This window comes from Cinclus cinclus, chromosome 2 (assembly GCF_963662255.1).
Source record: "Cinclus cinclus chromosome 2, bCinCin1.1, whole genome shotgun sequence".
Lineage (NCBI taxonomy): Eukaryota > Metazoa > Chordata > Aves > Passeriformes > Cinclidae > Cinclus > Cinclus cinclus.
Genome location: NC_085047.1, coordinates 94,287,388 through 94,315,019, shown reverse-complemented (window position 1 = coordinate 94,315,019; position 27,632 = coordinate 94,287,388). Strand labels below are relative to the sequence as shown.

Below are 27,632 nucleotides of genomic sequence, written 5' to 3'. Positions count from 1 at the left end.
GAATGCAAAATTAAACATGCATTAGCATGGACTGAAGAGCATCTCAGTTCAGTTTGTAAAAATAAACCTCAAGCCCTAAAGCTAAAATTTTATAAAGCCTTTGTATTGTACATATTTAGTTTGAATATACCGTGTTTGCAGGGACGTGGGTTTATGAACAGCTTTACTCAGAACTGCCAGTTTAATTCAAAACCATTGCCTGTGACAGGATCAGTTAACCATGTTCTTGTGTCTGATTTCTGGTACACTAATTCTGAGTTTTTATGGTTCTCAAGCCATAGGCATCAAATGAGAAAATGTAGTGGTGGTCAGCTCAATTAACAAATATAAATTCATTATTTATCTACCCTGCTATTCCCCAGTTATTTAGGAATTGAATCAATTATTCTCACCAAATAAGGTAGCCAAAAGTTACATAATTTACTGTTAAGAGAGACAAGCCTTTCTACAGAAGTAGAAGTGTATTTTATATTTCTGAAATTTGCAATTTTTTCTGCTGTTTGATTTGCATAGTAGATGTTGCCTTTTCTCAACCACTGCTAAGCATCACATCTGAGTGAAATTGTCCCAGGTTTAGACCACCATAAATGAGAAAAGAATCCTGCATGTTGTCTTTGGCGCCCAGGCACACTCTGTATTTATTTGCAAGATCATTTGCAGCAGTATTTACTGTCTTGCACTGTTTAAACGTAAATGAGTAATTTAAATATGCAGAGCACCTGATTTTGCTGAGCCATGAATTTTTAACTCATTGCTACTAACAGAGCTAAATATGTCTGATTTGTAAACAAAAATCCAAGTGACACTAGACTGCATCCATCAGAGGGTTTAGGTGGTTTAAACTCCTCCAAAGACAGATATTATAGGTGGAGATCAGAACATTATGCTAAGGGAGGGGCATGCAAAGTACATGTGTACAGATGGCAAGCCCAAGGTGGCACTCCTAGCATTTTGAATGGACACCTGTGAAGTTTGTGACAGCTTATTGTTCATGCTGAAGTTCTTTTAGACCCTGGAAATTTTATGACTTTTATCACATGGTTAATTTTTCTAGCAGAAAGTACAGTATACCTAAATAACTGAAATGTCCCCCATAATTTTCATCATTGGGCTTGATTCATTCTTTAGCATAAACTGAAACTGCATTTTTGCCGTGATATTTTGAAAACAAGGATGGAAAGTTATAATGTGGTTCTACTAAAAGCCAATACAGCTATGTGAAGAAGTTTTATGTAGTAAAAAGTGGAATAAACACTTAGAATAAACTACAGGCCAGTGATTTCATTAGGTTTCTAAAATAAATTCAGAACTCAAAGATTGATCTTCTGGCAAAAAAAATAATATCATCCCTAGAGAATTATTTATTCTCTCAACATAATAATAGAAGACTGATTTACTTTTTTTCCCCCAGAATGGTCCTTCAGGTAAGTTGATATAATTGCTAAGGTGGAAATTAATGCCTATATAAATTCCCTCAAATTATTTAAAAAGAAACTTAGGAAGAGAAAATAAAGTCTGAAAAACTTATTCTCAGTATTTTTTGCTTTGTTTTTCATGCATTGATTTTCTCAGTCTTTGTTTTCTGAAAAGGAAGGACTTCTTTTTTTATATATTTTTTTTTAAGTTACATTGAAATGGACTGACAAATGTTTTCTTGTCTTTAAAAATAGCTGTGTTTAGGACAGCACGTTTTTTTTGAGGAGGAGCCATGTAGTTTCTTAGAATGCATAGCTGAAAGGCAGATTTCACTGGCCACACTTTTAATGCAGAATCTGCTTTCTGACTGTGTAGCTGCTGAGTAGATCAAGTGAGCTGTCAAAGGAAGTAGAAATTTGTTTGTGCCTGTAAGCACACTTGCCATTGCACAGAAATGACAGACTTTCCTTTGGAACTTTATTAATTTTCTCCTTTTTATTTCACACATAGATTAACAAACATATTTCACTTTGTAGAAAAGCATACTACCATGATAATGTTCTTTATGGCTCTTAGCACCATTTTTATGATGCTATATTTGATTCTTGCTGATTGGAAGCTTGAATTGGAGGCTTTTCTTAACAGCTCTTCCCACTGCTTCAGATACTAGTTGAGATGGAATGTATTTAGCCTTATTAAAGTGCAGGTGACTTGAAGTACTTGGAAAGGGCTGAATTAATTTGTGTCATCTGAATAAGTGATGTTACCCATCATTAAAGTTAAATGATAGATGACCTTTGGTAGCATTTTTCTGCTTGTATTAATTAACGGATGTTTAAAGCACCTGAAGTGGTAATTACAAAAGTCTTAGCGAAGAATATTGCACACAAAAATGTGATTAAAGGTTTACTATGAACTCTTTTCAAATTAATTGATGGTTGAATTAGTTTTACTGTGAAATCAGTTACAGGCACAATAGAAGATGGAAATCATCCTTTAGGTTAATCTATTCTGTTTTACCACGTAGGAATGACAGTCAGGTAATGATTGACTCTGATCAAAGTGTGTGTCTGGGCCAGTCCTGCCATGATTGCATTGCTTCAATTTATAATGTGTTACTGGAGCCAGAAACATACATGATTTCCCAAGTGTGCCTTTCTACTTCCCATACCAGTTTGGGTTTTTTAGTTTTTTCTGTAGTGTAGCAGCAGAGGATTAGATGGATGATACACAATTTCTCTTAATATTGATTCCATAATAGCAGTTCACTACTACATTTTGTAGGATGATTAAATGGGCCAGATCAGGTTTCCTTGCTTCAGCAGGTCAGAAAGTCAGAGTCAGCTCCTGTCAGTCCTACTGTCTCTTAGCCAGAATCCTGGGTATGGTTTTGGTTGCCAGCACATCAGGACATGTCTGTGCTGTTACTTAAAGAAAGCATAGAGGGTCCCTGGCTAATGCACCACTAATCTCCTGTACTCCTTAACTGGGATGTGTCCAGGATGGTTTGGCCTGTGCTGAGTAGTTCTTTGAAAGACCCATAGTCACATTACTTCTTAGTTACACACAGAATTTAGCTGCTGAGGCCTTCTTCAAAACAATATGTTCAAGATTCACTGATTTCATTTGTCTCCCATCTGTACTGTCTTTCAGCAATATTCCCAAAGGCAGTGTTCCTTCATACACATGATTTCAAGTAACCTCAGGTTTGCTGTGTTATTTCAGCAGTATAAACAGAAACTTAAAGAACTTGAAAAGATAAGTGGAATTTAAAATAAAATAACCAAAGACAGGTGATGCAGTAATAACCAACCTAGCAGTGAATGAGCTACTGTGGACATTAGCAACTGGTGACAGGAACTGGCATTCTGCCTGCTGGCCCAGTCATTAGGCTAATGCAACTACCATGCCTCTGATACACACTCTCATCCACCAAATTGTTCCACTTGGCATTGGGCAGCACCTGTGAGTCCAAAACTGGTTCTGAAAATATTGCTTTAATCCCAGCCAGTTTGAAAAGAATAAAAAAATGAGAAAAACTCTAAATAAAGACATGAGTGGTATGCATTTAGAGAACATGCTGTGCTGCAGGATGCATACACCAATATTAATAATTACTATATGTTCAAGAACTACTTCCAGATCATGAAGAATTGAGTCCTGAATGAGTTGGTTGAAAGCCAGGGCATGGGGAAGCTATAGTTTAATATTCTCATCTGCTTATTGGGTTCAAAAATACTGGTCCTCCATTGCTGAGAAGTGCACTCTAACAGCCCTTTCCAGGGTTAGGATGCTTGCAGACTCTATGAAAGCTCTGCCATACTGCAGATATTGAAAGCCCAAAGCTGCAGCAAAATGGGCTGTGTCCATGTGGTGGAGGTGCTCACTTGTGTGTGAAGAGATGTGCTTCTTCTGGTCTTTGCACCACAGCTAGTATTTGAGTAATGATGAGATAAAGTATGCCAGCAGCTGGATAAGTGGGAACTGGGATCACATTCCCACTGACCAGAAAGGCCCTGACCAACCCTGCAGTTGGACATTCCTTTGTTCTCTTTGTCTCCTGCATCTGGAACCACGTGGTGTTGTACTCCCAGGGGAGAGCTCAAGAGCAGCCTTCCCAAGTTGGTGAACATCCCTCTGTCTCTTCATGGGTATCTCTAAAATGCCTGTTATCTTGTGAACAGGTAAAGGGATCTGAGGGCTCAGTATTTCCTTTGCTCCTGTGCTTTGCATCTTTCACAATCTTAGTGGGCCTGAGGTTATGTAAGCTGTTTTTCTGTAGGCAAATCTCACTCAGATTCATCCTCCTTCACCTTCTTCCCCAGACTGCTGATTCATTTATTCAGGTCATCATAGCCCTTCTGAGGTGCCCATGTTTCCCCAGGCTCAGGTCAGTGAGCTTGTTGATAACCTGTTCTGCAGAGGATTTGTCTCTTTGTAGCCATTTAGAAGTTTAATCTATTAATCTCTATGTTCTTTACTAACAGCAGAGAAAGAAGAAATGCTTCCAAGTGTGTATTTTTTCAAGAGGTCTTGAATCTCTTTTCCTTCTCTTTCTATTTAGAAGGAGGATAGAACAGATGCCAGTGCTCAGATGGCTACACTTTGGTGCCATGACTAATAGCTTGTCTCTTAGAAAGTTTTGCCAAATACAACTGGTAGAAATCCACATCAGTATCTTTAAAACTAAGTAGTTTAAATGTTAATATCAAAGTAAGTAAGTAAGTGTGATGTTTGTTCCATCAATTTTAATGGAATTAGGGGTTGATATTTGATTTGTATAGAAAACCATGGAAGTATAAATGGTAATACTATATTTTATATGCTCCCTTTAAATCATTTTATAAGAAACATTGTTTATTCTTAACTGTTGCAATGGTGAATGGTTTAATATATTTAAGTTTAGAACAATCAGTATAATGACAAATTTATGTGTTTGTTTCTTAATCAGCTAGGATTTATACATACATGTTGGAGAAGTCTCGTGTTGTTGTCCAGCCTCTCAACCAGAGTAATTTTCATGTTTTTTACTTGATGATGGATGGATTGTCCGCTGAAGAAAAATACACCCTGTACCTCAGTAATTTTTCTGCACACAGGTAGGAAAACAACTTGATATTCAGTATTAATAGTTTTCTTATATTAATGCCTCTCTGCTGTTGAGGTCCTTCTTCCAATACTTAAATTTTTTCTAACTTCTCAGTCAGTTCTGGCGTTATTTATTATGGAGTACCTGCTCATGAAGATTTATTTCTGAAGTGCATATATAGTCTCTTAACAAGATCAGCGTTTTATATGCATTAATATTGTTGCCTTAAAGGAGAAAAAGAAATTTATTAGCTAATTTTTTGTCTTCTGTGGACTAGAGTAAGTCTGTTGGTTTTGGATTTTTTTCCCTGGTGAAAAGTTTGTTTCTTAAGGCAAAAACTTTAGTTATAATTTTCTTATGGAATATGTTGATTTTGATGAAATATCACCAAATGTAACTGGTATCTCCATTTTCATTTTGATACGTAGTTTATTAGTAAACTTAGCAAGAAAAACAGAAATTAAAGTTTTGACTGCTTTGAACCCAAGGATAGAATTAAACACCCAGCACCTGAAATTATATCTTTCTGTATACTCCACATGAGCTGGTAGTCTTGGGTCCCATTTGCAATCAAAGGAGATTGAGTCCCTGCTCAGCTGTATATAGAGTTACATATGGCTGTGTGCTTTGGATGAACTGAACCACCTTTGTGTCTTCATAAACTGTGCTGATTACATCGCCTTTAATAGCAAGAAAAGATATAAAGAGCTGAATATAGACACCCAAATGTAGCATGTATGAGGATTAATATACTCCAAATGTTTACTATACGAGGAGGTTTTGGGTTTTTTTCAGGAAATTTTGTGAGTATCTCAGAATTTATTTATTCCAATTATTTTAGAATGAAAAAATATTCCTACCTTAGTTAATTTGCCTTTTACTCTTCAGTGTTTCCTAAGTGTCACTGAAATGAGAGAAGGCTATTTGGTATTGTGATCTTCTCTTAAACTGACTACCTTTAAAATGAGTATAGTGAGTAACTTTGAAAAGACCAATAGTAATTAAAATTATGTAAGAAGAATGTTTTCAGGTTTTCACATCTAAGCCTTTTTCGTATGCTTTTTTTTTTCCTCAACTTTTTAATTTTCCACTCTGGTTAGTTACTTGAATAAAATAGCAGTTCTAGATTTAGGACCTGTAAATAGAAAGGCAACGCATTAATTTTTGCAGAGAAAAGCTTTGTTGTTCATGTTTTGTTTTTTTCTTAGATAGAAGTCTTCCAACTACCACTGTTTGGTAATGCTTTAATATTACCATTTCTACATTACAGAAATGCATACAGTACTAGCTCTGAAGAAACCTCAGGCTAAATTCCTTTGCTAAAAATGATTCACTTCAAAGCAGGGAGAAGAAGTGTTAAATTCTATATTTTAAATGGTTTGAGGTCTTTGAAGACCAAAAGTAGTCTATGTTCTTTATGATTACTTTATTCCTCTTCTAGTATAAGTTGTTTGGAAGCGCTCACTTTGTTCAGAAAATGAAACAGTTTCAAGTCCCCTTGCAAGAAGCTCAGACAGGAAAAATCTTCGGGTAAACCTGAATAATTAGATTCACATGAACAAAGCTTTATCTGATAATCATCTGGAAAGTACAAAATAGTATTTTTGAATTGATGTCTGAACATTGTACCAAAGCTTTAGAAGCAATTGATAAATTAATATTTGCATAAACCTGCTTTTATCAATAAAGCTTTACTTTGCCTACATACAGTCGATTGTAACTTGAATTACTGAGAGTGTTTGGGCCAAGTTTTTCTTATCTTAAACTCCTGAGTTCGGTACTTCAGTGAGCTAGGTCTTTCTCAGATGATAAAGTTAAATTAGGGATACATTTCTACTGCATCAAACTCACTCATGAATCAGGAAGGCAGGATCTGGCTTCTTTTATAAGCTCATTATTTCTGGCTTAGTCAAATTTTGATGAGATCACATCATTCTGGTAACATCCATAAGTGATTTTTTTTCATGCTTTCTTTAAACAAGTGTAATCTTGATTCAAATAGTAAAATTAACTAGATAACAGGCCTTTAGAAACCTTTGTTAGGTTGTTTCTCCCAGTTGCATTTTGATAATTTTTCAGTTCCTCTTTGTATTGTTTAATATTGCACTTTTATGTAAAAGATTCAACAACCTTAGTAAATAATGGCTATTAAGATCACAAAATACCCCTACTTTAATATTGTTTTAAGTCACTGCAATGTAAGATATAAGATGTAGCATGGGCTTTCTTATTCTTACTTTAGATAAAAGTACCTCAAAGATTTAAAGTAATTTTGTCAATATGATACTGTAAAAGATGAGACTCAGATCGTCTTTTATGTAATATATAATCCTGGACTCAGAGTTAATGTAAAATGCTTAAAGGGGAATTCCCTCCCTTTTGGAATCACTTAAGAATTTCTGTAAGGCTGGGGTGTCGTCCCATCGTGTAGGGGAAGTTGTTTGGTTGCAAGTCTCTGCTGTTTGGTGCTGTCCTGAGAGGGAGCTTGAGCTCAGAAACTTAAATATATGTTCCTGCAAGTGTTGTTATATTTGCTAAGGCATCACGTGAACAAAAATAGCTGGACACTTTCTATTGTGGCTACATACATCTAGGATCTGAAAGTAGCAAGAATTTACATAGGGAAGGATCTGAATGAATACATCTCCCATCGTATCTGCATGTGGATCACGATGGATCAAGACAGAAGTAATTGCTGAAAGGTAAGATCATTTTTCAAGACTGAGCAAGGGTGGAATATCAGAAATAGAGAGTCTCGAAAGGGCAAGTCAAAGCTTTTTGACTGACAACTACTCTGGTGTGTTCTTTATATATGGAAACTGATTTTTCTCAGCAGATGGTTGATTGAAAAGTTCTAAAATTTCTATTAATTTACTGTGTTTCACAGAACTCTAGGATTTCTTTATCTTGATGATGATAGTTATGTGTAATACAAAGACATTAGCAATTTGAAGTTACATTCTCAATTTGCTCTTGATTACTTTTTTTTTTTTCCTCCTGGATGCAGATTACAGTCCATGACTGTAAGCAGTACTTCTGTGGTCTCTGAAGTTTAGCCTCAGGAAGAAACCATGTGCTAACTTTTCTAGCATATTTAGTTTAGCCTCATAGTTACAGCAGGTACTAACTTAGGGATATATCTTGCAATAAAGGTGAAACAGAGAACAGTAAGAGAAGTGACAGTTGTGATAGATCAAATTGTAAATGAACTTCAGCTCTGGTGAAGAAAGGATAGGAAACAAAAGGAATGATAATAGTAATAGAAAATAATATATATTGGGAAAATCTTCCAGAAAATAAGTAGAAAGTCCTGCTTTTGTTGCTTTGGGCCAATTGCTTTATACTAGCATTTCTGTTTCAAAACTATGGCATACAGAACAACGTTAAGAATGTCCTTGTGTAATATGTATATGTAAGATACTTAAACATACTGTTATAAAAATCATGTCCTCACATTTCTACGTTTATATTTAAAAATGTAGCTTAAGGCCACTTAACTCTAGAAAATAGTTTCAGAAAATATGATAAGTTTGAGAGCTGTTCAACTTGATGTTGAACATTTTCAGTTTAAACAAGGTTCCTGCTTCTCCTAGTTCATTGTAGTGTAAAAACAAGTAAATAATTTTGAGCTAAGGAAAATGTTATATACATTATCGATACAGAGGTCAGGGCATGCACTTTTTGTATTTGCAATATCAAGCTGCTGTTCCCAGATGTTCAAAATTTTCCTTTCTCCCATAGAACAATGGTATGCACTGCGCTGTGTGTTCTCTCTGCCTGTGGTATTTCTCACAGCCTTTAAAAAGCAGTGGAACTCTTCTGCACCAGCAGATGTAGATCAGATCATGGAATTGATGTATCTTGTACAGTTTTTCAGTGCAAGTGTCCTCTTCACTGTCAATAAGACAACTTGAATTTAATACATGAAGGAGTAATTTTAGTAAAGTGATTGAATTTTTTATTGAAGTCCAAACTGATCTGATCCTTGATCACTGAGGAAATAATTTCCCATTCTAAATTATAAGATTGGTCACCAAAAAAAAAGACTTAAAAATTAGCGTGGTAAAGTGAATGAAGTAGAAAAGATCCCAATAAAGAGAGCGTTATGTAAATTTTTTTGTGTGTTTCCAGTCATCTTATCTAACCAGCACTAGTACAATGTGTTAAAAATAATGATTATTCTGTCATAACTATTGTAGATATGGACCATGAAGACACTGCACATTTTTATATCTTTTCTCTTCCTTTTCTTTCCTTATATCTTTGTATGCCTTTTTTTTACCCCATCCATTTGATTAAAGTCTCATTTAAAATGCAACAGAAAAAAATTATATTCTTGAAACTACCAGTTTTCTGTACCTGTGTCATTTGTCTACAGACCTTTCTGTGGAGTCTAACACTAAATTCGTACAGAAAGGTTGTGTGGGTTTGGGGGTTTTTTTTGTTTGTTTGGGCTTTTTTGTTGCTTTTTTTGGGGGGCGGGGTGTGGGGGTTTTTTTATGTTGTTTGGAGTTGTTTGGTTTTATTTTGATTTTTTGTTTGTTTAGGGGTTTTTGCTTTTTTGTTGGTGTTTTTGTTCACTTTTATTTGTATGTTTTGTTTTATTTTGTTTTTTTAAATTAAGTTTTCCCACATAATTAGAAAAATAGGCATTTTAGGGATGTTCCAGTCCTCTGATGTTTCCATGCTCTTTTTTTATCATTTTTTATTGTGGATATTGACTTTGTTTTAAACTTTCAGTACAGTCAAAAGCTCAGTTCACAGAGGTGATTACACAGGACCTTTTTCATTCCTTGCTTTACAATTTTTCTTCATGCTGATATCCGTGTATGATAACTAGAGGAAAATCCAAGCACCAGACTTAAGTTACAAAATTAGGTGGAATAAATTTTTGTGAATGAAACAGCTAGATCTGTAAGAGTTACATCAGATTTTCCCATCCTGCTGGAATGATAATTTCTGTATGATGTGCCAACTTACATCACTTTATCAAACTGCCGTGAGACATTGTGTGATGAAACTCAGCATAAGTTAGTTGCACCAAAATTCTGAGTCTCACCCAAATAAAGCCTAATATTGAGACTCCCTGAACTTCACTGTTGAGGATCAACTTAGTTTTAAAATCCTGCTGACAGAAACGAAAGCTCTAGGCTATCTGGAAATTGGAATTAATTGTATTTAATTTTAGGAGGAGGGTAGAGATCGTACTCGGAGGTTCCTCTGCTGTATTCCTCTTCTGCATTATGGGCAGGGTCAGCACAGGAGAGAGAAGCTGTGGCAGGAAATGTTGGGATCACCATCCTTGCAGCTGAACGACCATGAAGGTCAAGTCCTTCTTCTTCCAAAGAGACCTTCTCCAGAAGATCTCTTAAATTTAAAACAAACATTGAAGTTCTGATTAAGCAAGTAAGGTTGTATTTTTTTTGTTGTTGTTCTTTTTCACAGGTTTTCCTGTCCTAACTTGATTATATGCAGCACATTCCTTTTCTCTGAAAATCCTGCATTTTAAGCATATTGATATTTATAAAACAATGCAGTGATACTAGTAGCTCTGTATAGTAGTATGCCTAGGCAGCAGAGGGTATAAAGACTTTTGGAGCACTTGACAATTTTTCTAAATGATATGGCAGTATGAAGACAGTTTCAAACACATGGGAGATTGCAAAAACAAGAGAGTTAGGTCTAAGTTATTTTTGCTGGAATTTCTTTCAGTACAATAAGTGAATATGGATAGGTGAAATCCTAAGTGAAACAGAACATAGTTTAGGGTTTTTGTTTGGTTGGTTGGGTTTTTTTTTTGTTTTTGTTTGTTTGTTTGTTTGTTGGGTTTTTTTTAACTGCATGGTAGCAAATAATATAGGAATTGCACACTTCCATCAGTTTGCATCTTCCTGATATGATTTACTTGTATTTCAGTTGTCTAGTGAAAAGCTTTTATTGAGAATGTTTGTTTCTTGACTATCTTCATGCACTGCTACCATGAAGATCTGATTTGCATTGAGTAGTATTATTTTAAGGGCAAGATCTGTACATTCTGAATGTAATGAGGCAATTCCATTTCCTTAGATTCCAGCGACATCTGACAGCTAAACTAAACTAGGCTAGTTATCAGGAAGATAATGGGGAGAGATATAAAACAGATATATTTGTTTGAGATTCTGGAGCAGATTTAAATTTGTTTCAGCAAGTTTAATATCTATGTAATCGGGAATATTTTCAATGTCAAATGAATTGTCTTAATTTTATCTGTTGTCTTTTGTGCTTTGCTTGTTTACTTTTGCTGCTTACCATGTATTCTTTTCCTGTTTAAGCTCTGTTTACTGATGTCTGAACTTTTAAAATAGTTTCTGTTTTGAGATTAAACAACCTTTACTGCGTGTAGGTCATATGCATATTCCAACAAAATGTGCTTTCACACTGTAATTTTTAAAGTTTTTTCCTACCCTCTTATAACTTCAGCCTCCAGTTCCCATTTGTTTCAACTGATAACAGTCTTTATCCCAATACTCTTATCTTTTCCAGTTTTTGTTTGTTTTCCTTATTCATGCAGGTTTTCTGAGCAAATAGTGCTCATGAGTTTATTCAACCTGTTTTATTCTTTATGTAAGCAGGAATTGAACCAAAATGAGTGTTTAGGGTTTTGTGGGTTTTTTGTTTGTTTTTTTTTTTTCCTTAGCCTCTTTTTCTTCTCTTATTCTTTCTTTGAAGCTCAGGCCCCGTTAATCTCTTAGACCACGATCTTCATGTGTCAGTGTTGATCTTTGCACTTCAAAGAAAGAAGTGTTCAGAGACAACACTAGTAAATGACTGATGTGTGTGATTTGTTATGCTAGATAGTAATAATCATGACTAACTCAGTTTTATTGAGGATGGGCACCAGAAACTATATTATATGTTGTATTAAGATACAACTTCATGTTTCAAAGTGATATTGATGGACTAGAGCTAATTTTATCTAATTCTGATATAACATTTCACAATATGTACTTTCAGATATATCTAAGATTAAAAATAGAATGGAGTGTAAGTCTGAGGATTTTTTTTCATTCAACATTGATTTTAAAAAAAATATTCAAAAATATTGTTTGTTTTTTTTTTTACTCTGTGGTCTAATTCATCTCATTTTACTTATACATATGGTTCACTTCTGTTCATCTAGCTTTTAGGCTTAGTCTCATAATTTAGGCTTTGACTGCCATATTTTAATGAAAAATAGATGGAACCTGAAGGAGCCTATTAGTGTACAGTAGCTAAGAATTTTTTCAGTGTTTTTTTGGCAGGGGAAATATGTTGACTGGCCCATGTAGACTAAATCTTCCTCCTTAAGATTATCACTGTGCAAGTTACCATTCAGGAAATACCCAACAATAATGTCAAAGTTGAAGTTAATGTGAAGTCTCAGTGTCTTTCTGAAAATTGACTACATTTCCTTAAACCCCTTTTCTGAGAGACATTTGTGGATAGTTGTGTCCTACAAGATACATTACTAGGAGGTTGGCATTGCAATTACAGAATATATAACCAGGATCACATCTTAGGTTTTCAAAACAAAACTGAAATGTTGTGTCATCTGCTTGATTTTGCAAATTAAGTGATTGTTTTTCTATTTGTAGATACCTACATCTCTTACATAAGGAATACCTTTATGTTATTAATTTTATTCTGCAATATTTGTTTTGAGTATCTGGCTGTGCAGTTGTTTTGAGTGGTTCATCCTGAATTCAGGGTTAGTTACACACACTCCTACACACTTGCATTCTAATTACATGTCAATATATCCAAAGCATATTTCTTCTTGAGAGCAGAAGCAGCTTAGCTTTGGATTTTAATGATTTATTTATTTATTCCAGTTTCAACATTAGCAGCTTTTAATATTACTGCTTTATTCCCAAAGGATACTTTAAAAAATTACACCTCAGTGATGTTTAACAATCATTAACCTACTTGAAATTCAAGAAGAATTTTATTTAGCAAGGTAAAGGTAGTAAAATTGCTCTGAGACAGCTCAGGGTCTTTGTCTGAGGTCCCAAGTGTAATTGTTGTTTGTCTGGCTTTCAGAATAAATGCTGTAGAAATTCTGCTTTGCTCAGGAGTGAAAATCTGAAACTCATATTCCTCTGGGTATTTGCTTTCATTTGATGTTAACAATCCCCTCCTCGTTGTATTAGTCTTCATACATATTGATTGACTAGTGGCAGAGGATGTTCAGTCCTCCATTGGCAGACTCTGAGAGGCAAAGAAATGATTCATTTTGATTGCCTCTCTTTCCAACAACTTTTTTTCTCTCCATCATAATTCTAACAAGCTGAACCTGTGAAACTATGTGTAAATGAACACATGTTTTCTCAATAATGAATTTTACATTTGTAGTGGTACAGTAGAGCCAGGGAACTCCTCTTTGTATTTCTGTGTTTTCCTAAATGAACTTAGTTATCTGATAATATATGCTAAGTTACATTCTCCTGTTATCAGTTTGGAATAGAAAAAATTACATCAGATCATATAAAAATGTTCTGGCTTTTGCCTTTTTATTGCATTAGTCAGCTTACTTTTGTATGTTTGTTTAGTTTTATTCCACAAACTTGCATTTACATAATTTGACTGGCATTGATACTATTACATATTTATTTGATTTAGAGAGGCTTTGTCTTTCTTGTCCTCTTTGGTGTAAGCATGATATAGAAACAGGTGCAGAAAGTAAGAGAAGAATACTCCATCTTTCATGTCCATGGCATGCATGGCATGAAAGGTGAGGAATAGGAGGCAAGAAAACACTGAAATCTGTTTAATTCAAAAGAAAGAAACAAACTTGGTAATTAAGAGCACTGGGATCTTTAGAGTGTAGTGAGCACATCTTAATTTTAGCGGAAAACGATACAGAAAATAACACATTGTTTATAATAAATTGTTTTAAATGGAGAAAGCAAGTGCAAAAAAAACCCCAAAAACAAACCAACAAAAAAACAAACAAACCAACAAAAAAAAAAAGAAAAAAAGAGAAAAACAACAAAAAAAAACACAAACCAGAATGTGTACCAGTTGATTCTCCAATTTGTGGTGAATTCTGTTGAAGAGTATCTTACACCTTAAAGTTTCTTGGCTGAGTCCAACCTTTTGTTAGAAAAAGAAATCTCCAGAGAGCTGTGAAAATTGTACATACATACATACATACATACAGGTTAAATTTGATCCTCTGTATAAGAAATTAAGTCCTGACTGTTTAAGCAGCCTACCAGTGTTTTATGTCAGGGGGAAAATTGATGTATCTCTAAGAGGTGAAATTGCTGGAGAAACCCCGGCTTGAAAGTAGATATTACTCACATAAATGGTAGAAAAGTTAATTTGGCTTTTACTTTAAGTACAAAATATGTCTCTGCACTTTACTAGGTTGCTAATCATCTCATATGTGGAGGGAGATTCAGTGGATTCAGCTCCTGAAACCACTTAGCTATTACATTACATAAATGTACTGTGACAACACAGTTCTGCAATTTATGTTTCAAAAGTCACTCTTAGAATCGCTTTGATACAATTACTGTAGAAGAATTTCCAGTCAGGATTGGGTGTTTCAGAAATTGTTATTGACCTACAGAACCCCAGCCATTGAACCCAGCTCATCTCAGTGTTAGATCTAGTGGAGCTGATACCTCTCACCTTTGTCTGAACTTGCTGCCTTACTCAGCTCCCTGTGCTGCCATGTATTTTTCATTGCACTGGTAGCCAACTCTCTCTAGGAAAGTCAGGCAAGGTCAACCCAAAGTGTATCATAGTTTTCTTCCTCTAGTTCTTTCATTAATTGTAACTTAAAATTACTACAACTCTGAGTTTAAACCTGGATGTGTGCGATTAGTGCTATTTACCATTTCTATTTACTGGATTTCCACAATATTTTCTGAAGTTAGGTACTAAAAATGAGTTTTGTCTAAAGCCAACAAGTAACTAATTAAAATTTTCTGAATATGGTAGTTGAGTGCTAATGACGGAAGGATTTCAGGGTCTTAGTTTTATATAGCTCCTAAGAATGGCAACTCTACCAGTCTGGATTCTCAATTAATTTTTTGCAATATAATGCAAGACAGAATGGTGTGTGAGTGTCTTTCAGTGAACCACCCATCACCCAGATGACCTTTGGAACTTTTAAATTCTTTGTATTGGTCTTGTTTGTATCCAGTTAGCTTATGACATATGTCTTGGAATCACGGCACACAGTGTATATCTATGTATTTAATTTTTTTGTTGTTGTTTTGTTGTTGTTGTTTTTGTTTTGTTTTGTTTTTTTTCCCTAAAATGCACACATATGTTAGCCTATTGAACCAGGGAAACCTATATTTTTACCAGTCCTGAGCAAATAGAACTCTGGATCATAAGAGAAGAGATGCTGGCATGAGCTGAATAGGTGCAGATTGGTTCAGGTTTCTGGATTTTGGACTCAATGATCTTAAAGACCTTTTCCAGCCTTATGATTCTATGGCCTGTCTGTGCTAATAAGCCTTATGCTTGTATGATTGTAAGTTTAAACATTTCTCAAATAGTAATATGGATGAGAAAAATTATTAGGTATGGTTTGCATCAAGAGAGGTGCAAATCAAGAAAGTATTCTGAAATAAAAAACTTATTACAATTTTTTTGATGACTGAAATGATGGAAAAATGCACTGAAACAATGTAGAAATACCATTAGACAAACAAGCTGTGTTTTTAATCATAAACATACAGAAGTGTAATGTATGGCTTCTGAGAAGTGCTGTCATCTTCTGATTTCTACTTTAACCTTTCTGGAATTTTAAACTAATCAACACATTAAATGGATAGAAATCAGTTTACCAAGCTGGCATTATATCTTAGTATTAAACCTACACAGTAATTGCAGTGTTTATTTTGATGCTGGTACATAGACACCAATTTTGTGATCTGTTTTCAACCAAAAAATTATTATGAAGACCAAGAAAAGTGCTAATCACTGGTAAAAATAAGTCTGTGGCCTTTCACTGTAAACATTAATAATTGAAATAGGAAAATAAGTTACTTCGTATAATAGTTTTGTTGAAAAACAATTGGAGACTATTCTATGTCATTAGAATTTTCCAGCATTGAATAAAAGACAGAAAGTCTGTGTGACCCTTCAGTGTTAAAAATATTGCTACTCTGGTCTAGTGGGTGGCATCCCTGCCCATAGCAGGGGAGTTGAAACGAGGTGGTTTTTAAGGTCCCTGCCAGCCCACGCCTTTCAATAGTGATGATAATTCTATGTGTATTTCTCTTTAAATCATTGTTCACTTGACCTTATTTTATTATCACTTTTCTGTCTCAAATAGAGATGGGTTAACACTGGTACTGCTAGAGATTGTTTATTTTTTGTCTTAGTATTTCTAAGTATTTCTTTGTGTTTTCTTCTGTATAGCTCATGTCTTTGGTTTTAGAGAAATCATATTCATCATCTGTTAGTGATGCATCTGTACTTCCTTGTAGCTGCAGTCCTTCCCCATTTTCATCAGGCTCTCTGACATTCCTTTCCCAGTCCATTTTCACCTCCAGTATGTATATTTGCCACATTTCAGACATATTCTCCTGTTTAAACAGGACTCCTATATCTGGTAGCAATTAAGAGGAATAGAGCAGCATCTATTAAAATATGTCCTGTGATGAACTGAATTTCAGCAAGTATGTTATAGAATTAGATTGGTCCCTAAGACAAAATTGGAACATCTCAAATTCTTTGGTTTACTTTATTCTGGAGCCTGTTTTTTAAACATGCAATTGCAGTCCTCCCCAGTCTATTTCCATTCCTGCTTCCCATAGATCTTAGGAGGGAAAGGACTAATTTAAAGCATAATTTATTCTGTGATCATCTTTCTTCTTTTAAAATTTTGTTTTTATTTTTGTTAGAAAGCAATGTATTTGAAGAAGACCTACCTTTGCAGATTCCAGTGTGTAAATTCAGTGTGGATTTTAGCACTAAGACCTAGTAGGGAGTCTTTTCGTCCTATTTTGGCACACAAACCATGAAAGTGCTCTAAATCTTCAAGTGTGCTTTAGGAAGGCCGGTTCATTTTATACAGTATAAGGTCAGTACCTTCAGCAGCTAAGTAACCTGCTTAGATGCAACCCTTCAATCAAGATCCCAGTGTGCAGTCTCTGATTTTTACTTCAGGTTTGCTGAGCTACTGTGTCCTTGGTCCCTTATGAGAGGAAGACTCTGCAGGGGACTTAATGTCAGAAGTATTTATTTTGTCACCTTTCATCAAGCATGATTTTATTGGGAGGGCTGAAAAGATCTGAGAGAAACAGGCACATACATCCATCCTGCTCACACTTTGGGTTGTCCTGGTGTGCATTTGGGACAAAAATAGGTGCTGAGGCAGGGGAGCAAAGCTGGTCTTGCTGAGCATAGGAGAGGAGATGGGGATTCTCCATTACTGAAACCTGTGTACAGCATCATGTAGCTTGGTGGCTGTGTGAAAAGCAGAACACTCTTCTTACATTAAAGGAGTGCAACTGTTGATTGTGGATTGTTGATTGCTAAATAGATAGCATATTTAAATGCACATTAATTTGCTCCATTTATAGTTGCAAGGAGAATATTCTTGCTTTGTAGGAAAAAAGTGAGCTACAATAAAGTTTGGTACTGCACCAAATCATATTTGTGTAGTGTATGATACTTTCTTAGCTCATGAAAGGTGAATATTCATTATTGATTGATTAATTAATTAATTATATTAATACTTCTAAAAAGAAATTTCATTCTTAAGTAAATATATATCTGTATCTTTCCCAGTATTTCAAAAGTTGCCTAGTGTCTGGGGGGGGAGGGGCTTACCTTTTATTTTTGACCAAGTTAAAAGTGCTTTAAATGGATCTTACTGTTCATAATTATTTGTTTAATATGCACACCTGAATATACATGGTCATACCTGCATATACAGGAGGAAGAGTGCCTCTTGTAAATCAGCTTACCTGAAACTGATTCATGAACTACAATCAGTGGTTATATAAAATAATTTTGAAGCATATTATCAGTATTTTAACTGGATACTGGTAAAAGTTATAAGCAGGTTTCCAAAGCACTTTTCACAGTTTAGATCAGATACTGTGGCTCTTGACAGGGTAAGCTATATTTAATGAATCAGCATTTTAAAAGTAGCAAGTGTTGGTAGAAAAATGCCTTTGAGGCTCATAAACGTAATGACATCTGCCTGGCAACCAATGCAAAACTCTGAACACAGAAATACAAAATTGCTTTTAGTTGTAGGAGCAAAGTTCAAACAATTCTTGAAGCATTTCAGGAAATGGATTGGACCAGTTTGCACTCGCATACAGACTGGCTTACTCTTTTTACATCTTCAGCAATGCTTATTATTTGCTACTTTTTCATCACCATCAGCATTATGCTCCTCATTTAATGTATATTAAGCTTCAAAATTATACTTTTAGAGTGGTAGTTCACAGAATTATGATCTTGTTATTCTGTCCTGTAAAATTTCTGTACCATGAGTCAGACAAACAGTTCAAGGTATACTGTAATTATTAATTCTTGTATTACTATCAGACATGAAAATTTCTACTTTGAGTCACTCTTGTGCTTTTTTTTTCTTTAATAAAATCATTCTGCATTTATTTTTTTTTTGTGTAATTTTAGGAACAGAATGCTTGAGTCTTTGATTTCAACCTATTCCACAAGATTACCAATATCATTAGGAAAAAAGCCCCATACCTGATTGTACCATGCCAACATTTAGCATTTTCAGGCTAAAGACAAATATGTATTTCTTTGCTTTCCTTTTCAGTACATCCACTGTCTGCAAAAATTATGTGCTTCATAGTACACACAGTCTTTCTTACAGAATTATTTGAAATTTCATTTTATAATATATTAAGGTAAAGCTACTTACTGGATAATGTATGGGCTAATATAAGCTTTCTGTGCTAAAATCAGTTTAGAAAACACATACATAACTTGTAATTTTGTTAGTTTAGAAAACTAAAAATAAGAGCTGTGTTCTGGCTGTCATCAAATCCATCTACAGTGTTTAGTTAATTAATATTGTGATAATACCTTACCTCTTGATATTAATAAAGCGATTCATATTTTTTAAGTGCTAGTTTTGGTACTTTATTGAACGAGTTATGAGCATAAATATGTGCACTTAAATGATAAGCAGTAATTCCAGCTCAGCGCTACAGGGTAACAAGGTTCAAAGGGTATGAAATTTGTTCAGATCCAAATACATTTGAAAACCGGGGACAAAGGAGGAAAAAAAAGGGCAATAGACCATGCCCTTTTTCCCTGAGAGAAAAAATCCAGAAGCTATTCATTATCATGTTCTGGAAATATCATTTGCTTCATTGATGTTAACTGTTTTGCTTTGTCTTTATCTCATTCCTGTTTATACATCAAACACTGCTAAGTGCAAAGCAGCTTTTCCTCACTAAGCAGAATGCGTTGTCCTCCCATACTCACAGGAGATATTTAAAGAAATAACAAGGTTTGTTGAAATTTCTTACTCTGTGGGTTTGTAAGTATGGTAGAGATTAGTGGAATTTAGTTTTGAAAGGTAATGGCTTGCTCTTATATACTCAGTAATCTTCATCCCAGCAGTTCTAGAAGAGTTTTTTGAAACATATGCTGAAAACTATGAAGTCATTAATTTTCAGTCAGGCCAAACAATCTTAAAGTTTAATTATATCTAAATTGCATCTTGGGATTTAGTAACTAGTCACAGGAATAGCTAAACTTTTACAAAAATTTAACGTTATTTTAGAGAAATACTTCACAAATATTTATTATGAGGGCAGTAGACTCACCTAGTTGTAAGAAAACTGGTTTTTAAATGGTTGTATTTTGTCTGTAACAAACCAGTATCCGAGATGCTATGATTTCTACCTGAGGTTAAAGTAAAAATTAACTGATCTGGTAATGTTGAATTTTTAGTGATGTCCATTGTGCTTAATCAGGGCTGCTACCCTGAACTTGATGGGAATGAGGAAAAAAGCCATACGCCTTTCACATGATTGTGCAAGTGCATGGTTCATTGGGCAGCACTAAGAAGGGGAAGGAAGGGGTTTAGCTTGTTAATCCATGCTTCTTAATACAATGTCACATTAAATGACACCCACAACATGCGTATTGATTGTGTTAAAGCTGGTAGCTGATTATGAAATACTGCTTCTTCCTCCTGTGACATTGGCTCTCTTGGGAATTTTCAAGCAACAAAGCATCAGCTAATGAAGATTTTGTAGTAATGTTCTGGTTTAGACTGTAAATAATGACAAGTAGAGCTGAAAGATAAGTCTGTGTGGCTCATTGTGTATCAGAGACTCCTCAGAGGGTGTTGAGCAAAAGGTGCCATGGCTCTGTTGGGGCAGGGGTTCATCTAAGCTAAATAGCTAAAAACTGTGTTTTCTGCACTATGCCTAGGTCATACAAGTACAGTTCAAGAGTGTTTGTGTGTCTTTGGAGTTGCATAGAGTAGAAATAAGTGTAAGGTAATGTTGTATTAAGGCCTAAAAATTATGTAAGCAATGCTTGGGATGGCTTAACGTCTAGGTCACCAGTACTGCTTATTTCTTCCAGTCTCAAACACTTCAGCCTGCCTTTCCTTCTTTCTCAGTGAACCTGAGCTCAACATAGGGTGTTTACCTATAACTTTCAGTTATTGATATTTATTATGATTCAGCTGAAATCAGTGGGAAAAAGCACAGGTTTGAAGTTAGTTATGAAGAAGTGTTTTGCTGAATTGGGACAATATACACAGTGGTGAAATAATTAATTATTCTACTTCCCAGTACTTGTAAACCTGGCGAGAAAAGAAACCAACTTTTTTGTTTTTTCCAAAGGCCTAAAATCACTAAATATGATGTCATGATGGGCATGGTCTGTGTCTGTTTTTGGAACAACTGATGCAGTCAGTATTTTATAGAAGCTGGCACCGAGAGCAAACCTGTGTGTGCTTTTTAATGATACATTTTAATTAAGGTCAAGCTGTAAGAAAAGCCTTTACCGTGTTAGAAGAAAATGAATGGTTCCAGTAGGCATTCCTGAAGCCATTCTGTCTGATGTGCTCCTCTCTAGGCTGTGGGCACAGTATTTCCTACCAGTTGCCCGTAAAGCTGACTTACAGAGTGGCTCAAGCATAGCAAGTGACAAGTCAGTTCTATATCCTGCTTACCATCATGCTTAGAAAGAATTTGGATGTCTCTGTGTGAGGGGAGATATATGCAAGAAGTCATATCTAGGATGAAGGTGATGTTTTGAAAGAGGTTTCAGTCATCTCTTCTAAATTTCTTTATCTGGACTGCACAAAATGGTTTTGGAGCTATGGTGTGACAGGTTTCCATTGGCTTACAGCATGATATATAAAAAAAAAAAAAAAACCCAGCAAAACAAAACACCAAAACAAACAAAAAAAAACCACAAAAAACCCCAAAAGAACAAAAAACAGCATAAAACAAAAACAAACAAAAAAAAACCCCAAAAAACAAAAAAAAAAACCACAAAACAAACAAAAAGCAACCAAGAAACTCCACAAAGCCATGGGTTTTTTGTTCCAACAGTGCAAACAAAAAACTTCAGGCTTGGATAAATACATGTTAAGTATCAGGATCTCAGTTTTAAGGTTTGGGTTTTTTATATATTTTGAATTGGTGAAGGAATATTAAGGCTTTTATTTGTATGTCATTTTTGTAAAAGAAATAAGGGCTTTATAGAGAAAATACCAAATTCATGATTCACAACTTGATCAGCAGTAGCTTGCACTGCCTAATTAAGTATTGATAGAGACTCCTGTATTTAGTGATTAATTTATGTGAAGTATATATTCTTTGCTCCTTCCATGTAAATTCTTTACCCAATAATTGTGAACTCTTTTTAGCAAAAAAAAAAAAAAAAACCCAAACAAAAAAATAAAAACAAAAAAAACCCCTGTATTTTGTGTTCACTTGTGCTAAAGAAGGAGTTGATACTATTCTATTTCTCTGCGGGTTAGTTAAGAGGTATCCTACTAATAGCAGAGAAATTAGATGTGGGAAAATTGATCAGCAGAAGAAAGCACACCAAGTTTTAATTCCTCACAGGACCCAGTTAGCTAGATGTCTCAAAAAAGAGCAGATTATGACATTCAGCTCTTCTCATGCATTTATTTTCTTTTTGTTTTTTTCTTTTACCAACTAAAGGAATATAAATGGAGAAAAATAATATTTTCTTTTGCTCTTAGTTCAAAAAAAGGCTTCCAGAGATCTGGTATACAAAGGTCCAAGCTTTTGTATCAAGCCAGGATCATCTACTGTGCAAACAGAGAGGTCCTTTGAAAATCTATTGCCACAGCCACACAAAAGAAGGAAATACTTAACTGATTTGTGGGCTAATACCAGGGCAGTTTCATCTGTGTTCCCATTCATATTCCCAGTTCTTATCAGGACCATGATTCCATAATTCCCAGATCTTGAAGCTTCTGATTTTCTTGCTCAGCATGGCATTTGGAATAAGCAAAGTTTCTGTTGTGACTTCCAGTCCTATCTTTTTTATCACTTCATAAGTGAAAAAGCTTAAGAACTAAAGCCTAAGTAAAGTAAGCTGGAGTTCATTTACTGTATTCCTTTACCCAGAAGCCCAGTAGAATAAAGATCTGAACTTTCCTGAATGATTACATGCAAGAAAGGATTATTTTACAGTCATCCTGGTAGCCTTATTAATAAATTATTTCATGTAGAAGGTACAAACCATTTACTGTCTAGATACAAAATCAAGCTAAGTTGTATTGTCTTGGAGATGTGGTGGTCATAGCATGTGTCCTGATAATTATTTTGATCCAACCTGCATTGGATATTTTCATTAATTCCAAGAGTTTGGTCTTGTGTCCCAGGTATTTTTTAAAAAACTCCGTGTATTTTGAAGGTATAAAAAAGTCTTAAAACAAGTTTTATTTGGTTTCTAGCTCATAAAAGGTAATCAAAGAGTCTGGAAATTTCTTGATGCTAAATTGGTAATTTTAGTTTTTCTTAAAATTTGAGGTTAATTTTTATAAAATTTGAGTTCTCTAAAATTTTATAAAAGAAAGATAATTTAGAAATTGGTGTCAACATATTTGTTTTCAAGATCAGAAGAAATTTTCCTCCTCATAAAATAATCATGTAGTGCTTTTTTAACTACTAGCTAGGCTAGTGGAAAGGGTTGCTGGCCTGAGCAGAAGAGCAGAAATATTATCTTCCTATTTGACTCATCCTTTGGTAGGGGTCTGGTGTTTAAGACTGTTCTGATTTTAGAACACTTTCATCCCTTCAGATATTGAGCTATGTAAATTTCTGATCGAATTTTACTCATCCTCAGATATCTTATGACTCTTAAGACCTGTAGTAAATTTTTTCATTTTAGCCACTACTTAAAGGTCAAGGTAATGTCTGAAACAATTAAAGACCTATCTTTTCTTGAGAGGTCTTTTTCTTTTAGCCACCATCTTTCTGGGGCTAAAATTACTGATATTACATGAGATTTAAAAATAAACAAAACAAAACAAAAAAAAAAAAGGCAACCAATCAAACAGATCCCAACTTATCTGAGAAATAAATTTAATGTGTTTCATAGGATCACAGAATAATTCATTTTGGCAGAGACTTCAGAGAATCTCTACTAAAATGCCTGCTCCAAGCAGGACTAGCTGGCAGATCAGATCACCTTGTTCAGAGCTTTATCGAGTCTTGAAAATATCCAGGTATAGTCCTCCAGACTGTGGGAATTTTAGTCTTTGTAATATCTTTTTCAGTTTTCCGTAGGTGACATTTAATGAACAGTTTTGTAGTAAAGTCTATTTTCTGATAACATTTTTGCTGCTGCTTTAACTGGGTTTTCTCTTAACTGATCCCTGAAATTTTCCTGAAATGGGGCACCCCAAATCACACAGAATAGTCCAGTTCAAACTTCAACCATGCTAAGTATTTAATGACCCCTATGTTGTCCTATGCTAATAAGAGTGTTTTATATGGTGATTCATTTTTTGCATTATCAAGGCATAATTGACTCTCATTTAGTTTATACCAGATGCTGTTCTGATGATCCAGTGCCTAATCAGCCTTGCCTGCCTTGAATTCATACATTCAGTTATCCCTTTGTCTTATCCTATAATCATTTTCTGTTAAATTGTGTCTTTTTAAAAGTTATTTCTCTTTGGCCTAATTCCTGGACAAAATGTGCTTTCCTCTGATCTCTCTCACTTTTTCTGACCAATAAAGCAGGACACCCTTATTCAGCCCCTTGCTTTTCTATGTGGTTTTGGTAGTTTGTTTTTGGTTGTGTTGGGTTTTTTTTGTTTGTTTGTTTGGTTTTTTTTTTTAATTAAAGATATGCCCTCTGTTTCTAATCTGAGCACAGATTTTTTTCTGAGTATAAACAGTTAGGAAATTAAGCTTTTTGCCAGTAACATGAGGGGTGTTTTACTGAAGATTTTGACTGTGGTAGCTGAAATTCTTATTCCTTAAAGCATCATTTACTTTATTATTTCCTATAATAAAGTTTCAAGACTTTTTTGCACTGATTTTGTACTGCTTCACTTATATCAAACCCGTGATAGACCAGAAAGCTGTACAACAAAATGGATTCATCAGCATTCATCCTCCATCAGGAAAGGAGTCAAGTGGGAAGCAGCTAGATGCTACCTTAAAAGCAACTCCAACCCCCTTTTGTAAATTGTAGGACTTTATCCTAAAATTTTACAGTGACTTAGAACCACTTAATGATAGAATCCTCCACGAGTTCTTTTAATTATTCATGAAAATATGTATTTACTTCTGGAAAGCCCCTGAAAAAGAAGTGTCCATCTGGCAAATCCACCATTCATCTTTAATTTAAATGAATTCTAACTGTCCAGACAAAAGGGAATTTCTGATGATCACAACCTACTAATCTCTTTCAGACAGTTTCCCTGCCAGATACGACTTGAACCACTGCAATGAAGTAGATATTTCTCCATGGTACAGAGCAATATGTATATAGGTGCATGGCATAAAATGGCTGCTCTGACAGAATACTTGAACATTTCAGGTGTCAGATTCTACAAATGCAAAGTCATTAGGATAGTATTTTGGTAATGTTTTACTTCCTCTGTTAGTAAAATATCAAGATTTATTATCAGATTTCCAACTTGTTTATTTTTGTCTTTTCACAGATTTTATATAAATGTAGCAATTCTAAGAATAAACATGAATTGTTTATGTTGAATGAGGCAGAACACTTTGATAATAAATGCTCTCTGTTTACAGTCCAAAAGAAAATAAATTAATGTAAAATAGGTATTATTTTGCTGAGTTTCTGTCAGCAGCAAACTGATAGTGAAAACTTTTCATTTTAGTCTTTGCTTGTCTTAATTATTTAGTCTCATTATTTGCTCAATCTAAGCAGAGGATTAATTACTTGAACAAAGTTCTTAACTGGTGGGGTTATGTAGGAAATTTTGAAATATACTTATGTCACAAAAGTTCGATTTTGTTCAGCTAAGGTGACATACATATTTGTTATTCATATTTGAGATCTGTGTATCAAATGTGGAAGTTGAATAATTGTAATTATGTGTAACAATTTTAATGATAATAATAAAGTAAACCATAAGGTAATTTTGGAATTATATGGGTGGTTAATGCTTAAGGATTGAATGCCATACTAAGTATGTTTTTATACTCTTGGTTGTGCTGGTCACATCCCCACCTGAAAATTTAATCTATGGTATCATTCTAATAATGGCTCAAAAACTGTATATTGTGATAAGCAATAAACAAAAAACTTAGCACATTTTACTTTTTCTTCTAAATAGTATGTTTTTTTTCTTTTGGAGACTAGAATAGATGAAATTGCTACAGTGCTGCAAATTAGAACTGTTGGAAAAAATTGGAAAGTAAAACTATATAATCCCTTATATTTCTCAAGAAATCGTCTATCTAATGTAGCATTGTGCTATACTGAAAGTGACTATGCTACAATTCAATTAGTTTATTTTCTTTAAGAAAATAAGTTTTATGAATCATTGAGTTTCATCCTTTTTGAAATAAAATTCACTGATCATGACTTTAAAACTTTTTTTGTGCTGATGAACTTTTTGTTAAAAGTACTAGTCTGATGGAAATGTCAGCATGGGGTAGCATTTAAACAAATGTTTACAGTCAGCAGAAAGGGGTTAATTACTAGAACTGCATAAACTCTTTTGTTTGTCACTTCTGCGAGATATATAAATATCATTTGTTTAAGTAGCTTCCTTCAGTTAAGAGGCTCAACTTCATCCAAAATCTGAGAATCACTTTCTGAAGCTACTGTAAACTAATTTGGATATGAATTTGCAGAATGAATTTGCACACATAGATATGCCAGTAAAGCTAGTGAAACTGAACTAAGCCAGCATGAAAGTGGTGCACAGCCTGTGTGCATCAGCAGTTATGGAACATCAGCTCTGGATTGTATAGCAGTAGCACCTCTTTTAGTAAAATTAACAGCAACAAAGAACTCAGGAGTCACCAGATCTGGTTTACATTTGAACACAGACTATTTTGTTGGAAATTTACAGGAAAATTGAACACACTCAAGTAACATCGTAGGTTTTCATGGGCATAGCTCAGAAAAGCAAAAATCTAAATAAAAATAATTACTAAAATCTCTATGGTAGGTTCAAAACATAAATTTTAAGCAGGTTAGCTACTCTTCATTCACAGCAATGCCATTCTGCCCAGGCCACTTCAGTGTCAAAAGACAAAAATACACTATAAATATGAGGAAAGATACACGTCCTAGAAAATAGCTTACATTTTATGTAAAAGTGATGTATCTTCAACCAAGGAATGTTTATTACTATTAGGACTTTTGCACTGTGACACAGCTCTTTCCCCTTTCCTTAACTTTTAGGAGAGGGAACAATTTAAGATTTGTTCTGGACTCTAGTTCTTAAACATAAATAGGCAATAATAATAACAGCAGTAATATTGAGACAAATGATGTCTCAAACCTTTTTAGTCCTCAGCATCTTTAAGGTGGAAAGAATGAGCTTCCAGGGAACTGTTTTAAAAGAAAAATAAAATTCTAACCAAATGTAACTATCTTTCTGAGGAACAATGGACTTAATGATTAGTAAAATATGTTTCCTTGTGTGGCTAGAGTATATTGTGATACACTTGTATTTCATGCATTTTGATTGTATTGAGGGTTGTATGATACCTATCAACAGTTCCAAGTACTCTATGCAATTAATCCCTCCTTAATATGAGTCTGCTTTATATTATAAATATATAACAGTCAAATGTGCAACTCTTCAAAGCAATGGTTTATATTTCATTAGTCCTTAAATAGTTTGGAAAATAATTGGGCCTCATGAAATGCTATAAAATAATTTAATTGCTTTTAATCTGGGGAAACTAAATTGAAGTGCACCTTAGAAAATGTCCAACTGCATCTCTTTCCAAGAGCACCAGCACATCTGCTGATTAAGTCTTCGGGATGTGTATGGCTGGGAAAGTCAGATTCTCTTCCAACAGGCAAGTCCCAGCAGAGGCTGCAGTTTCTGGATGGTTTGTTAGAGCCACAGGCACCTGGTTTGGCAGGTACCCATTTTGCCCCCTGCTGTATCAGCAAGCGCTGTGCTGAAGGCAAGAACTGGCACGTG

At 34.6% G+C, this 27,632-nt stretch overlaps 1 protein-coding gene across 1 annotated transcript in view; it reads left to right on the top strand.

Moving 5' to 3' along the window:
- Positions 1 to 27,632, top strand: part of MYO16 (myosin XVI) — a 258,913-nt gene that overhangs the window by 114,733 nt on the left and 116,548 nt on the right. The window contains exon 15 of the mRNA XM_062515094.1: positions 4,868 to 5,015. Within this exon, the coding sequence (XP_062371078.1) occupies positions 4,868 to 5,015 (148 nt within the window). The remainder of the gene's footprint in view (positions 1 to 4,867; positions 5,016 to 27,632) is intronic.